The sequence below is a fragment of the Pezoporus occidentalis genome, unplaced genomic scaffold (assembly GCF_034315485.1).
Source record: "Pezoporus occidentalis ecotype Australia unplaced genomic scaffold, CSIRO_AGI_Poc_V1 ctg25, whole genome shotgun sequence".
NCBI classification, from domain to species: domain Eukaryota; kingdom Metazoa; phylum Chordata; class Aves; order Psittaciformes; family Psittacidae; genus Pezoporus; species Pezoporus occidentalis.
This window is the reverse complement of record NW_026914394.1, coordinates 399,755-415,845: the sequence shown is the minus strand read 5'-3', so window position 1 is coordinate 415,845 and position 16,091 is coordinate 399,755. Positions and strand designations below refer to the sequence as shown.

The window sequence follows — 16,091 nt, the reverse complement described above, 5'->3', positions numbered from 1 at the left end:
TTATCTTTTTCTTCTGGCAGCTGCTGTAATTGAAACAAAGCAGGCCGGGCCTCACGGGCTCCGCTGCTCTCACTCATTTTGCCGGTGCTGCTGAGACAACCAATTCATCTTATCCATGCGTGGCTGGCCTCTTTTCCTCCAGATCCAGGCAGAGCCCTCTCCCCTCCACGGCTGGTGGGAGCAGTCTGCTGCGTGCTGCTCTGACCCAGCCTCCCGTCCATGGCTTGCAGCAGCTGGGTGCTGGCCACCCGCAGGAGATGCCACAGGGGGGAGAGGTGTGCACTGGAATGATGCTGATGACTTTTCTCTCTTTCTTTTGCCTTTGGATGCTTCCTCAGCCCTTTTGTTAAACTCCACATCCATTCCTTGCACAGCTCCTAAAGGCTCCTGTCAAGAAGGTGACAGGTGATGAGCAGGACATACATAGATTTGCATTCCCTTGCTAATGACCAGATCTGCAATTAGCAGTGTCCCACATAGGGATAATGTCTGGCTCTGGGTGGGCAGTCCAGTGGCACTTCATTACCTCCCAGCAGATGAACTTCCAGCCCTGAAGGCTTGGGTTGGTATTTTGCGTCAGGTGTTGAAATTGAAGCTTGGGAAAGAGCTGTGACACTGTTAGGGTGAAGTCCTACACGTCTGAGTAATGGCAAAGGTTGAGCGTAAAGCTGATGCTGCTCCATATAGTATTGTCCACAGGCCTGAAGGGTTTGTGGGTGCTGTGTTTGGGGCCCCCATGGCATCACTCTCCCCTGAAAGGAGACATGGAGGTCTGCAAAACCTGTATCAGTGTCTGCACTCCTGTGGTGCTTTGTTCTGAGTGGGGTTGAGGAAAGGTGTTTTGGGGGAGTTAACAGGCTCTTCACATCCCTGATGTCTCAGGGAGTGTGTGCTGTTAGCAGGAGCCAGGGATCCCCAAGGAGTGCTCAGCTGTTGGGGGGCTGGCTCAGCAGCAGAGATGCAGGGAACGAAACTAGGGCTGACTTCAGGTCCTAGCAGTGCTTTTCCATAGTACCCTAGTGCCTGTGGTTGTGCCACCACCCCAGAGGAGGATGCACTGCAGTACCCAGGTGCCCATGGATGTACCATCACCCTGGAGGATGATGCGCTGCGCTGCCCTGGTACCCTATCCCTCCACCCTGGAGGAGGACAGATGCCAGTTCCACATCACATGCGTCCTTGGCCCTGTGTGCTGCTCCTGCCGAGGGCCAGGCAGATACTCTTGGGAGAGAAGGGAACAGCCAGTTCTAATGTCAACAGAGGCCTCTTGTACAGTGATGCTGTGTCAAGAAGAGGAATGGGTCCCTCCTCCTCCGCCCATTCATCTGGCAGTGGGGCTGGCGTGCCGCCAATCCAGGCTGCTTTGGAAACATCTCATTGAGGAGGCTGCTGAGCCTAGGAAAACAGAATGAAAATACACAGAGAGATCACTGTTGTTAGGCAAAATACATGAGAGTGGCTGCATTTCTGTCCCCCAAGTCCACTCCAGCCGGGCCCCTCTTGCTTCTGTGGGGTGAGGATGAACGCTGCTGCCTGGGAATGGCAGCCCTGTATCTCCATCATGGGTTAGGGGCTGGGGAGTGAGGGCTGGAGAGATCATCTCCAGCTTTGGCCAACTTGCTGATGTCCCTGGTGAGCAGTTCCAGACTCATCCTGGAGTGGCATCACCCGAGGAGATGGGACAGGGCAGAGAAACAGCTGCAGGAATGAGCCAGCCCCAGTGACTTGTGTCCCCTGCGTGTGTGGCCACCAGTGCTGGAGACTGATGAGGACGGGGCTGAGGAAGTGCATCAGGTATTGGCCTTGTTCGTTCCCATCTCCCTCCCCAGCATCAGTCATGGGTTCTTGCTGGCCATGAGGCCACCAGTGGGGCAGAGCCCAGTCCCCAGGTTTTCAAAGCCCCATTGCTTGGCATGTCCCATCTTTTTTCTGCTGGCAGAGCCAGAACAGAATCACCCCAAAGCAGTCCCCAGGGACAGAGGGTGGAGGCACCTCTGCCTCTTGAGCAAAGGTGCATTCAAAAGGTTTGCTCTCCTTTGTTGTAACCTCTCTTCTCCCTCCAAAGGCCTCCAAGTCTCTGCCTGGCCATTTTCTGACCTACAGGAGACTCGTTCCAGCTCTTTCTCTCCTTCCTGGTGTGTCCAGAGTGATCTGGGGGAGGCAGAGGTGGAGCCGCAGCCCCATGGCATATCAAGGCTCTCATCCCCACATAGGTGCTCTCAGTGCCTCCCTGGTGCAGCTTTGTGTGGCTTCACCTCCTCTCTTTGTGCACTCGGCACGGTCCAGCCATTGCTGAGCAAGAACAAAAGCCATTTCTCTGTGCTGCTTGTTTCTAGCCCCTACCTTTGCTCACTGCCGAGGTACGATGGCACAGAGGGCACAGTTTGCTTCTGTTATTGACGATGTTGATCTGAGGGTTGAAGGGAGCCCAGTGTGAGCAGAAAAAGCCCAACCAGCACCCCAGGACAGGCACGTCTCACCAGCCCAACATGCATAGATTTGCATCACGGAGCTGACGCCCAAGGCTTTGACTGGGTCCTGTGCTGGTCCCTGCATTCATAGGAGCTTTCCTAAGCCCTTCTCCTCTTGTCTCCCTGCCACAAAAGCAGCTAGCAAGCTATCCCTTTTTTTGCTGCCGTGTGAAGGGAGATTTGCTGTGTCTCTGTCTCTCCTCAAGTCGAGTGGGGTGCGATGCTTGGATTCCAGCTGAGCCACCACATCCTGCTCTTGTGTTGGGCGGCTTCAAGTGGCACAGCCTCGTACTGGAACTGCCAGTACCTTTGCTGAAATGTCACCGTCTGCTCCTGGCTCCTGCGCGCAGGGATGTGTGAGGACACGGTGCTGTGGAGGGGAGCTGGGGTGCGTGGGCTCTCAAAGGGAAGGTCGGCATGGTGCAACCTCCCCTTGTCCCCCTGTGGACTGGCTAATGCTGAGGGTAGTGCTGGGATCTGGCCTCACAAGTGGGTCTCCACGTGGGCTCTCCACACTGCAGGGAGTGAAAGGAGCATCTGTCATGAGGAGGATGCCTGATCTTGTAAGGGAGCTGAAGGAAGAGGACAAACCCATGGAGCAGCCTCTGAGAGAGAGCACTGTAATGGCTACTGACAAGACACAAATCCTGAGCTGGGGGGGGCAGCTCCTTGGTTCCTGTAAGAGCCCTGGTAAATCTATAAAAGAAAAGCCAAGTTAATGATCTTTGTTGGTTTTTACTAGTGAAGAGATCCCAGGCTGGAGTCTATTTTTCCTACATGGATGTACCCATGGAAATGAGACCCATGGGGCCTACAAAGATGCTGGGGAGGGACTCTTCATTAGGGACTGTAGTGATAGGACAAGGGGTAACGGGTTAAAACTTAAACAGGGGAAGTTCAGGTTAGATATAAAGAAAAAGCTCTTTACTGTGAGGGTGGTGAGGCACTGGAATGGGTTGCCCAAGGAAGTTGTGAATGCTCCATCCCTGGTGGTGTTCAAGGCCAGGTTGGACAGAGCCTTGGGTGCCATGGTTTAGTGTGAGGTGTCCCTGTCCGTGGCAGGGGGTTGGAACTGGATGATCTTAAGGTCCTTTCCAACCCAAACCATTCTGTGATTCTGTGACTTTGGAATAAATTGGTGAAATGGATGACAAGGAACGACCCAGACCAGAAGCTCCAGGTGTCTCCTGATGCTGAGAGTGGCCTGGGATGACGGCAGACGTGACAGTGATGGTCCCGGTCCTAGCAGCGCCTGAGGAACAGCGGCTCAGTAGGACTGACAAAATGGTGCAGACGACTGTGAAGACCCAGCAGTGCCGGGCGTGAGGAGAAAACTTACAAATTGGGCTGAAATGATTTGACTTCTCTCAAAGCTGGTTTTTTCATTTCATAGGCTCACAGACTGGTTTGGGTTGGAAGGGACCTTAAAGCCCATCCCGTTCCAATCCCCTGCCACGGGCAGGAACGCTTTCCACTAGAACAGGTTGCCTAAAGCCCCATTATTTTCTTTACTTTCCTTAGCTACCCAGCCAATCAGCATACAGTAATGAGGCCACACAGCCAATGAGCATCCAGTGATGTGGCCAAGGAGCCAATCAGCCCTGGGGCACTCTAGCTTCCCAGTTAATCAACCGGGCGGCCTTGCAACCTCCCAGCCAATCAACCATGGAGCCTTGCAACCTCCCAGCCAATCAACCATGGAGCCTTGCAACCTCTCAGCCAATCAACTATGGAGCTTTGTAATCTCCCAGCCAATCAACCATGTGTCCTTGTAATCTCCCAGCCAATCAGCCACGTGGTCTTGTAACCTCCCAGCCAATCAGCCATGGGGGATTGTAGCCTCTCAACCAACCAGCTGTGCCTCGTGTGCCCATTGGAGGTGGCATGGTCCACAGCAGGCAGGTCTGTTCACCCCAGCAGCTGGTGCCTGGGTTTCGTGCCTTCATCCACGGCAGGCTCCACTGCTCCCTTGTTCTGGCATTAATTGCTCTCCATAGCTGAGATTTAGTAGCTTCTCTTTGAGCCTGGATTTGTCCCGCTTTCAGCCTCTTCTGCTGATTTTTAACTCATAGAATCTGTGTTTCATCTTCTCTCCATTACAGACCTTTTGTTTTTTTCCTGAAAAAAAAATGAAACTGGTGCAGTGTGTTGTTTCCCACTGGTTTAATTTCTCCCTCCTTTCCTAAAAGACCATTCCCCACACAGAACTACTTACATGTGAAATACCGTTCGCAAAGCGTGTTAACTGTGGAGGGTAAAAGGCTGGGATGATGCAAAGGGGTTATTGTGTTATCTACTGTCAGTTCTCTGCCCAGGGAAGGGGAGCAGAACCCTGTGTGATGGAGGGCTGTGGGACGAGCTTAATGCCTGGCCTGACTCCGACTTCCCACCTGGCTGGATGCTGTGACCAGCTCACATCTCCGAAGCCAGGGTAGACCTGGTGCCAAAGGCTAACAGGAGCGCTGTTTATGCCTCGCTTTGCCATCATTTATTCATACTCCTATAGCCTGCAAAATGACTTCCCGGTTATTTTAGCATCTCTAATTAAGGAGAGGGATGTTCAGCTGCTGGGAGGGGGGTAATGAGCGGGGGGCTGCTTTCTGCTGAGCTCAGCCCCGCGGCAGCCAGGCTGGCTGGGATGGACGCTGCCTCTGCACGGGGCTGAGTTCCTTTCTGGAGCACTATGTGCTTTTAGGCTCTGTGGCAGGGAGGTGACTGCTCCTCCTGGAGGCCCAGGGTCCCTGCCCAACCGCTCCTCCATGCTTAATTGCTGGCCTGCGCAGCAAATGCGTTTGCTGGAAGGGTGCAGAAATCTCCATGGCTCGGCAGAGGCTCAGCACTTTGATCATCTTATGGGGGCTGGGGGAAGGCAGCCCTGGCAAGCCAGAGATGTACTGACATGTGTGTGTGGGGGAGAGAGGGAACAACAGCTCCCGACAGCCACAGCTCTCTGGTAGGATACAAGGGATTGCCCGGATCTGCCTGATCCCAGCCTCATACCTGGTACCCAAGCACCTCGGTCCATTTTATTCCCTTCCTCGGTGCTGTTCCCTTGTTCCTCCTTCCCCTCTGCTCCTGGGTGCCCCCTCTCCAGCTGTACAAAGGAGCTTCTCCCTTGACAGTAGACGGAGGATAATGCAGCTGCAGCACCCTGAGCATCCCCTACTTTAAACTCATTCATCCCAGAGCAGATACAGGGATATACAGGCAAGCAGAGGTGTTCCTATGTCAAAGTGAAGGTGAGAGCAGCCAGTCCCACACCAGATCTATGAATTCAGCTTGTGCTTGGAGAGGGGAGATGGCACTTTTAGTCCTTGCATTTCTCTTTTGAGTACAATTTTGAGTCACACCTGAAGGAGGTCCCTGGGATTGTCAGTTGTGGAAAGTTTCATAAAATAACTGCCTGGCTAGCGAAAAGCAACTTTATTAGAGGCCCTGCTGAAAGAGGAGCGCAGCAATAACTCAGCACTAATGAGTCAGTGGAGAATCCATGGGGGATTCAAACAGCTTGATGGCAAAAAGCTCCAGCTCAGGCCTGTGCTTTGTTGGAGACATTGTTGGGCACTGGAGAATCTAAAAATGGGGCTCAACTCTATGGGCAACCAAACCAAGGTATTCCTCTTCTTGCTTGCAAGACTGAATATTTCATAAGGAAATGCTCTCTGTCTTTTCCTGGACATTGGATCCATAGGGATGGTAAGGAATAACTATCCTAGGGAAAGATCCTTCTGCTCCTGAGTGCATTAAGGCAGGGAAGTTATAGTCTGCATTACTTCCCATGTCCTTGCCCTTCTGCCTCTGCTCTGAATAGCACCATCAACACTGAAAAGGCTGAAAGAGCCATACTTCCAATAAGTGCCTAGGACTGGAGCTTGGCTGCTGATAAGCCTGGCTTTGGCTGTTTCAGAGCAGCAAATCCTCTGGATGGCTGGAGCCAGAGCTTGGTGGCTGCCTGCACTCTGCTGCCTCCTTTCCCATCGTTAGCTGGTCATAAAGCTTCTGCTGCACTTCTATGTCTTCCTCTGTCATCAGAGGACTTCCTTGGTGGTCACTGAGTCTTGCAAAGCTTTACTGTCATCTCTGCAAGGCTCAGCCAATGTTGGCACAACTTTGACTGCTCAGAGGCAAAGCAATGTCAAAGATGCATGGGAGCACCCGAGAGAGGGAACAATGCCCAGGGAAAGGCAGTGTTTCTGCTGAGGATGGGGTTTGGGCATGGTGGGGATAGGAGAGCAGCTACACGAAGGTGTGCAGGTGGACAAGAAGGTGGGATCCCCTTTGGCTGAGACATGGCACCTACCAGCACTTACCTTGTCTGCCACAGAACAAAGCACAGGTACCAGGAAACCCACAGGGCGCATCTCAGCAGCGCTCTTTTCCTCTCGCTTTTTTAAGGCTCTTCAATTTAGTTTGTAGCAAGAGGAGAGTACATTTATTGTCCCACAGCACCTGCAACTTAAAACTGGGCTTCTGATCAAGCTGGCACCCAAATAATTTCCCACGATATTGCACTGCAGTGCTGCCTAACTGCAGCATAGAGCCATGGGAGCTCCCTTTGGTCAGCAAATTATCTACCCAGGGACTCAAACCGAAACTCTTTCTGGGGCCAGCGGGAAAATTCAGCACTGAATAATGCCAGCACTCAGGCCAGAAGAGCTGGAGCTGGTGGGTCACAGCATGGGCAGAGCCTGACCAAACAGCCTTGAAGCCAGGAGGGAACCAGGGCTGCCAGTCGTAGAGGCTCAGCAAATGGCCGGGCTCAGGAAGGCGTGCGGTGAATTATTGATGTACCTGGTTCCAGGCTCTGAATGAGCAGCATCAGGGGCTGAGCGGGCGGCTGACATTTTGCATCCTTCCCCAGGGAGAAGAGGTCTGTCAGTGTTCTCTGGGAGGAGGAGAGCTCCCCCACCCCCCTTGTGAAATTCAAGGCAGTAATGAAAAGCACGAGCAGGAATGGGAGCAACAAATGTTCTGATGAAGAGAGAGAGGAAAAAGAGATTGATTTGTCTTTGAAATAACATGCTAACCCCCCAGAGACAGGCTGGCCGGCTACTGCACTGACCTTGCTTTGATTTGAGTCTGGATTATATGTTTTATGCAGTGAAAAGTCAGCTCATTGGGAATGAATAACATCCCTGCTCGGGCTGAAGTCTAAAATCCTCTTTATTGGCATCGTCTGGGGATGACATAAGTAAGGACACTCAAGGTTGTCAGTAGGTGAGCTCTGCAGACACTGGTGACAGAGGGACCATGCAAGCTGGGGTGCTGTGCCCCAGCTCTCATGCAGGCTCCCCCCTACGGGCCTATGGGGAGATGCGGGTGCCAGCAGAAACTCCCGGGCGGTCAGGCTGCTGAACACTGGAGCCCGCAGCCTCCATCACCAGGAGAGCTTAATATCCTGTAGGACCGGTCTCTGCTGGGAAGCTGAACATTACTTTGGGGCAAGAGAGTGCTTTGGGACGGCCCCTTGAGGTCCCCCTATGCAGCCAGGGAGGGGCAGAGGTGGATGAAGCCCTTCTCATTCCCCCAGGTCCCACCACCACAGCAGCAGAGGTGATGGTGAGGGGCAAAGTGCTGTGCTGGCAAATGCTTCCTGTCGCAACAATCCCTTACAGAGAGCAAAATGCCCTTCGGGGTTAAAGAAATAGGGATGTGATTCCTAGGGGAAACATAAACAAATCTGCGTGTAGCTGCCGCCTGAGGCCAGGCCCTGCTGCTGGTTAGCACTGATTACCTTGAACAAGAGCAGCCGCAGCAGTAAGGAACACCTCAGCCTTCAAGGAAAACCTCTTCCTGACCTTCATCGATTAGCATGAGGTTTATTCTCTAAAATGGAGATCTCTCATTGCAGTAGCTCTGCCTGCTCTCACTGCCTGCCTGGGATCTGATTCCTTCCCTCCGGGTCCTGTTAGGGAGACCTTGGGCTTGGAGGTGCCTCGTGGCATAGCAAAGGTGCATGATTATTTCCTGTTGCCTAATTGCATCTCCCTGTTATTCCAGGAAATGTACTCTTGCTCTGTCAGTAAGAGTAAATAGGAGATCGCTGCAACAAGGGAGTAACCAGTAATGGTCTAGATGTGACTGAACTGCAGATAGAAAGGAATCGGTTCACAAAGCAGCGAGAATAACTGCAAGAAAACGAAACTCTGAGATCAGTGAGGTTTGCTCTTCCTCAGAGGTTTGTCACTTAAAATTGGGCAGGACAAAAGAATGGGAATGTATTTCTGTGCAAAAATCCTGCGATGCTGTCCTGCTGGGCACAGCAGTAAAGCACCCAGCCCCTGGGTTAGCTCCCTAGGTTTTGGGGTGCCAAGTCAGGCAAGATGTGCTGAAAGACCTTGCTTTAATGCAACCTCACTTAAGAGCACAGCAGAGCTCCCGGGGGGTCAGCACTGCCTTGGGAGGCAGCTCCCAAGGGATCCGGTATTCTCTCTGCACCCAAGGATGCTGCAGCGGTGTGTGGGATGAGCCTCTACCGCAGGGCTTCAAACGAAAAAGCAAACCCTGGTGCCGCTGAAGGGTAGGGCTCTGCTGTCTGCTCCCGTACCCGGTGTAAATCCGTAGGTGATTTTTGGGTTAGGCTGGGCCTTGGGTCAGACCGGGTACCGCGGGGCTTGCAGTGAGAGTGGTCCCCAGTTCCCGTCGGACACCTCCGGCGGAGGGGGGCACATCCAGCCCCGCCGAGCCCCCTCACTCATCACAAGCTCGGCTGGCCTTGCCCCAGCGCCGTGGGGATCTACGGGCACGGGGCTTTCCCGCTCCCCGTCCTCCGAGAACGGAGGGCACAGAGTCCCCCTTGTGTCCCCCCTCTCGTAATCGGACACCGCCAGGAGGGCACAGGGCCGGTCCCCCGGGGCTCCCCTTTGCCCTCCTGCCCCCGGCAGGTGCGGGTCGGAGAGGGGGTCTGGCGGGTGCGGGGCGGGCAGGGAGCTGTGGGGCGTCCCGCCCCGGCGGGGCCGGCTCCGGACCGTCGGGACCACCTCCTGCAGTCTCCACCCCCGGTGCCCGCCCTCTCCCCCTCCTCCTCCCCGTCTCTCCTCCCCTCGCGCGGCTCAGTCGGTCGCAGCCATGGCGGAGGGAGGAGAGGGAGAGGAGCTGCTCCGCCCGCCGCTGCCCGCCGGCGCCCCGGGCCCCAAGCGCTTGTGCTCCCGGGCCTGCCCGGCGGGGGGCACCGGGGCCGTTCACCCCCGTCCCGGGGCCGCAGGGGCCGGTGCGGGGCCGGGCGCGGGGGCCAGCGGGGCCCCTCCGGTTCTGGCCGGCTGCTGCCCCGCGGCGGCGGCGGGCACGGCGGGGGCGGTGGGGCAGGCGGCGGCGGCGTCGGGGCCGGGGGGCGGTGGCGGCGGTGAGGCGGGCAGCCTGCTGCAGCCAGAGTCGCTGCTGGACGCGGCGGCCAAGCGGGTGGCGGGGAGCTGGGCCTTCGAGCGGGTGGAGGGCCGCTTCCAGCGCATCCCCGAGCCCGTCCAGCGCCGCATCGTCTACTGGAGCTTCCCCCGCAGCGAGCGGCAGATCTGTATGTACTCCAGCTTCCAGCCCGGCCGCGCCGCCGCCGCCGCAGCATCCCCCGCCAGCGCCGCCGCGGGGGGACCCTCTGCCGCCGCTGCCCCCGCCGCGGCCGGGGAGGAGAGCCCCGCCGCCGGCCAGCCGCCGCCCGCCGCTGCCCCCGCCACCGCGCCGCAGGGCGAGGGGCTGCCCTTCCGCCGCGGCATCCGCCTGCTGGAGACCGGCGCAGTGGACAACGTGCTGCAAGTCGGTGAGTGCCGCCGGGACGGGGCCCCGAGTGGCTTCTGTGTCCGCCTCTCCGCCCCCCCCCCCCCCTTCCCCTCCAAGCGCTTCAGCCTTTTGTCTGGCGCGGTTGTGGTTTGACAGGAAAATCCTGCCCCGGGGGCAGGGACCGCCTGGTGATCCGCTGGGAAGATGACGGCTGGCGGGTGGGAGGGCTGGGGGTAGCCCCCCCTCCTCATCCTCTCTCGGTCGGGTTCGTGTCCCCGGGTGTCACCGGCGGCTGCCCGCAGCGCGCTCGCCGTCCATTCAGCCCGAGTGGGAAATAGAGACACGCCCCCCCCCCGCCCCCCTTTCTCCCCAAGTGCCCGTCGGGGATTTGTGTGGAAGCCCCGCTCCGGTGTCCCCCTCACCCCGGAGCACCCGGACCCATGCTCCCATTGGGGTCCCGGCGCTTCCACCGGGGGATGGGAGTTATCAACGTAACGCATCTCCCCAACAGCTCTCAGCGTTTGTCTTTGTCTTCTCCATCACGGCTTGTTTTCCCCTTGGAAAATCTCTAGGGGGGCATCTGTTCCCTGCTTTCCCTTTCCCAGACCTCTGCCCGGACACCTTCAGAGGGACTGGCTGTTGGAGACGGAAGGGGACAGTTGGGGTGACGAGTTGGGTGGACTGGTGGGTACCACTGGCGATGCTCGGGGGCGGATGTGCGTGGCCTCTTCTCTCTCCTTTGGTGGCGGAGGGGCCGTGGGAATGGTGGTGGGAATAAAGGCATCGTGTTTTCTCTCCATGGGCAGGTGGCTTTTGTGTGCACTGGCGGAGGGGGATTGTTGGAGAGGAAATGTTCTTCCTCTTCCCCCATCCTTCTAGTCCCCATCTGAAATCCGCCTTATATCCGCATATATTTAAAGAGAAGCAAACTGTGGTCTTTTACGTATAATAATCCACTCCTGGTTGTTACTGGAAGTGATTGAAATGCGCCTTTCCATTAAAATGACATTAGGCTAGAATTTGTTTTGCAAATGTGAAATGTAAATTCATCTTGTGCCAGGGTATGGCGTGAATGAGTGAAGGGAGGGTGGTTTTTGTTGTAAGGAATGGTGAGTTGAGCCGTGTTTATTTAAAGAGCCCTTCTTCCTTTTGGGGACAAAAAAAAAACCCCTTGCTTTAAAAAAAATCAGAATCCCATTTGGTACAGTTTACATCCAGAAGAGCTTTATCAAAACATTTTCCATTTGAGATGTGAAAATAGGTGACAGCAGAAGAATTCTCCTCCCACCTCTGAGGATATGCAGGGAAAATTCCTGTAGCACAAAAGGTTTTTCTCCGAGGATATGATTATACCCTTTTTTGGCTGAATTAATATTTTCTAAGGGCTGTGTTAAGATGATTAATTGTTCTGTTTAAAATACTTTAAACTTGAAACCAAATAATTCTTTGTTCGAAGGAGAGGAGTAGCTCTTCAGGAACTTTAAAATTAGGAGGGGAGGGAAAATAATAGCTTGCTGTGGGTGATGCTTTACTGACCTGCCCACCGAGGTGTGGGTGCAGTGAGCAGCCGGCGTGGGAGATGGAGGCAGTGGTTGCCTAAACCCAGGGCTGGTCCTGTACAAAGGAATTTTCCTGTTTTAATGAGTTTTTAAATTTCTTTACCTTTGAAATGTGGCTCTGACGAGGCTTTAGCCGATGCTGTGAAGGATCTGGGTGGGCGCTGGGGTCAGGTGCGTGCGGGGCACGCAAAGTATTCCCATCCCAAAGCGACATTCAGCGCTGCATCCAGCATCGTGCGCACCCCGTTTCCTTGCGGTTCCCCGCTGCTGCTTTGGGCGAGCCAGAGGACGGCGAGGATGGTCCTGGCTCTGGTGTTTCATATCCCCTGACAAGTGTAAACCATCTCCCCAGCTTTGAAATCGGAGCTTGCTCGCATTGTCCTCCCAACCATCGTCTTTTTAGATGAAGCAGCATGTTCTGGAAGCGCTCGCTGCAAAGTCACTGGGTGATTTATGCAGCCCAAGAGGGGCATGCGGGATGCTGGCTGTGGGAGTTTGCTTTAGGAGCAGGGGGGGTTCGAGTCTTGGCTGTAGTGCAGGTCATCTTCAGATGGCAGCGGGTGGGTGATGCGGGGTCAGACACCTCAGGTTTTGTCTCTGGAGCAGCCCTGAGCTGGAGCAGGAAGATTTACATCAAACAAAAGGCTGTGAAGGGCTGAGTGTTTATCCGGGGTGGATGGAGGCATAGCTGAGATGTCCTCCGCCAACTTTCCACATCCATCCTGCGGATGCTGCTGGAAGGTGAGGTGGAAGAGCTCCAGCCACTGGAGACACAAACACTTTTGTGGCTGCGTGTGTGTGTTTGCAGTTAAGATAGGAACTTGGCTGTTGGCTTATATGGGAACCATTATGTCTTGGAAAAAAATAAAACCCCAACCCTGGCTTACTTGATGCTCGCCGGCGCTAAATCAAAACTACTGTTCCTCTCTAAGGATCCCTTTAATGGACACCGCCAGCTCCTGGCGTCACGACCTGAGGCTTGCACAGTTGAGATTTGCTGTTAATAAAGATCAGATGTTTGTACAGTTGTGTTTCTGACTCAGACCTGTGAAAGAAAAAAACCCAGAAGGATAGTACAGATGTGAAATTCCTGCTCTCTGTGGTTGGAAAAATCTCCTTGAAAAATTGAAAGGCAAGATCCAAGAGGAATGACCTTCTGGAGATGGAAGATGGTGTGGAGGGGTGAGGGTTGTACCCATGGGGATAAACTGCTTTGGGCTTCAGCTCCCTCGTGCTCACAAAGCTGGCAGGTCTGAGGAAAAACATATATGCTGCATTATCAACCAATAATTCCTTCATGCTTAGTAAAATTTAAACGAGGCTTAAACCCTGATCTCACTGGAGTCATTAAATGGATTTTTTCCCCCCCTTGCTCAAAGAAAGATCTTGGATGTTGAACACAGGCATCTTTGTCTTCTTAAAAACTGCTTTATTATTATGTGTACAGATCCCGTCTTTGTGTGTGTGTGGTGTGTGGGTTTTTTTTCCCTTTTAATTTTTAGACAAATGACAAAAGCATGCAGGAAAGGAATGCAGAAATGCCAGGCTTAATATAAAGCATGCGACTGCACTGCATGCCGGGAATCCTAAAGGATACAAAACCTTTAACGACAGCGGTTAATTTTTAACAAGTTCACTCGCATAAATATTTATGAACAAAAGTTTTTACACCATTATCTCTTGGGTTTTGGGAGAGAGAAAAGGCCTTTGGTGGATTTTGACAGTAGGCTGTGATCTGGCAGAACAAATTCATGTTTCTCGCCTGCGCTCCCTAGTATGGTGTAATACGGCATAGTGTGGTTTGGCCTCAAGTCGTCGCGGCTGCCAATGGGTGGGTGAGTGTCCGTGGCAGTTTTAGGTGGGAATTCTCCTTTTCCATTGCTTTCTGTGATTACTCATAAGAGGAAACATCAAGCTTTGTGTTGTTCTTTGCGTTGTAACCAGCCTCTTAGGAGCCTCCGTGGTGCGTGTGCTCCTTCCCTGCAGATAAGCCTTTGTGCCCCAATGGGGAGGTATGCAGTCCAGCCATAAGTACATAGGCAGAATTTACTTTTGCTGTTAGAGCAACAATGAACCAGGGCTTTAGAATGCACAGGCTTTGTAAACACTTGGAGGGAGCCTGGGTTTTTCAGACTAGCAGTTAATTCTGAGTATTTTATCTGATGCTGTGCAGGTCAGCCATGGATGTCCAGCTTTCCTAGTTGGACATCTAGGCACAAGGGATTTTCTGACCCTGCTTCAACAGCCTTCTGCCCAGGCAGAGGTTAAGCTAGGCCTGCTACCTGTAAATAGTACCTACAAATGCATTTTAAGTGCAGGGAGTTTTGATTTGGAAGCTTTTTGCAACAGGATAGTTTTCAGCTTCTGTTGGTGGTGTATATTTGTAATGATGCCTGTTGAAATGCAGCTTCAGGGGTAAAAATACCGATGGGTTCTTCTGCTCTTAACGTGGTTGAAACCACTTTTTGCCCCCCCCCTTTTAGTTTCATTTAGATTTTATTTTAGTTTTTTTCTAAAAATGCTTACTTTTAGGTGAGCATTTGGTTTCCCTCCCCTGTGCTGTGGTATGGGGCAGAGTCTAAATTTGTATCCAGTTGGTTTAAAAAGTCTATGTGGTGTGCTGCTTTATAGAGCTGTTTATTTTGGGGAAAACACTTTGATGGGGCTCTAAGGGCTGGTCCTGGTTGCTTTTGTTTTGTGTAAAGATCATTCTCTTCCTGGGTCTAGGTTTAAGGCTGTATCCAGCAAGAGCAGGTTTGAGAGGAATACCATGGGTCACAAAATGTATTTATTTCATGGTGAAACCTGGTGTCCTGTGGCAGGGTGCTGCTAAGGGAGTTAGTTCTTCTGTATGCTCTCAGTTTTTGGGTGGGGTGGTTGTTGTACAACATGTCTCCAATTTGCTAATTAATTTTAACTTCATTTTTCTTTATGGGCAGAGCACTTTACCCTACCATATATATTAAAATACTTTAAACCACATAAAAGGGCCTGGCAGAGGTTCATTAGCCTTATCATGATGGAAACTGAACACTTTAAATATGCATTAAACTCTTTAGGCTTCTGTTTTTTCTTTCCTTAACATAATTAAAACAGAGGATTATCAGGCATTACAACTTATGATCTGTTTATTGCAGTTCCCTCATAGGTGAGGTAGTTTTTGAGCGTGTTCTGGGACTGTATTACAGAACCTGCGATCGGAGGTGATGGAAACCACCAGTTTCTTGTTGGTAGTGGAGGGAGAGCTAGCAGGGCTTTGACACCTGGAATTTTGCCCTGTTTTTTTTTTTAAGTGGATCTCTTTATTGGCTTTTGAGCCTTTTTTAAGAGTCTAAACAGACCTTCTGAAGCTGGGACATCTTGTTTAATGAGGTGGGTAATTACTGCAAGCAAAACTTAGCTTAGAGGCTAGAGACCTGGGAAATAAAGCACAAGAGATGGAATCTTTAAGTTTGGCTTTAAGAGTAAATAGGTTGGAAGTGTTTTTCAGTGTGACAAGTCCTGGTTTCTGGCTTGAGCAGGCAGTAGGAGTTTGCTCGCTGCTTACCTGTGCTTTATAAAGCTTAGCCCAGGTAAGAAGCTGCTTTTCTCCACTTCCAGCTTGTGTGTCGTTCACAGCAGATTCTGATTTTGCCCACATCTAGAGGGAATCTTTTAGGAAACATGTAACTGTGCTAAAACTGCAATAACGTAAACCACATGTGCCTGCGTGCTTTGTTTCTGAAGCTTTGTGCGAGGGAATGTGCTTTGCTGTTACTTGACGCTTGCTTTGATGTTCGATGTTTTATGATTAGTCCCTCTAACCTCAGATAGGACTTTTGGAAAACTTAAATGAGCTCGTCTACGCAATAGCTCTGTAAAGTCACATTCAGCTGTGAATCATCTCTTGTGGTGTGTCAGCTTTTCATTTTCCTTGGATACATATATATTACAAAAAGGAAAAAAACCTTTAGCTTTAGGGTGGGAGAAAGAGTTTGTGGGCTGATGTGTTTCCTTGGCGCGTATGCGAGCCTAGCCCTGGAGGAGGACTTGGTCCATGGGGAGGTGACAAGTCTTTGGTGGTTTTGAGGTTATGTCCTGCTCCCCTTTCCCAGCAGGAGACCTACTCCCATCTGGGGTTAGCCCATATGAATAGCATGGTCAACCTTGTGCTTGTGTTCAGTTTATAGGGGTTTTGCATTTAGGAGGCATGGGCAGCTCTGTGTTTAATGGCGATGTGAGTTTCTCCATCACTGGAGTAGCTCCTGTGGGGATTTTGGGAGGAGCAGCATCTCTTCACTTTCTCAAGGCAGCTGAGCAGTGGGGGAAGGAGCCTTCACTTGCTTCCCTGTCTCTTAGCAGTGCTTGTTTC

The 16,091-nt window shown here is 52.6% G+C and overlaps 2 protein-coding genes across 2 annotated transcripts in view; one reads left to right on the top strand and one right to left on the bottom strand.

Moving 5' to 3' along the window:
* Positions 1-10,011, bottom strand: part of AKR1A1 (aldo-keto reductase family 1 member A1) — a 201,056-nt gene extending 191,045 nt beyond the window's left edge. The window contains exon 1 of the mRNA XM_062622960.1: positions 10,008-10,011. The gene's annotated coding sequence lies outside the window, so the exon portion shown is untranslated. The remainder of the gene's footprint in view (positions 1-10,007) is intronic.
* Positions 9,525-16,091, top strand: part of ZSWIM5 (zinc finger SWIM-type containing 5) — a 99,458-nt gene continuing 92,891 nt past the window's right edge. Inside the window, exon 1 of the mRNA XM_062622933.1 lies at positions 9,525-10,221. Coding sequence (XP_062478917.1) covers positions 9,540-10,221 — 682 coding nt within the window. The 5' untranslated portion in view covers positions 9,525-9,539. The remainder of the gene's footprint in view (positions 10,222-16,091) is intronic.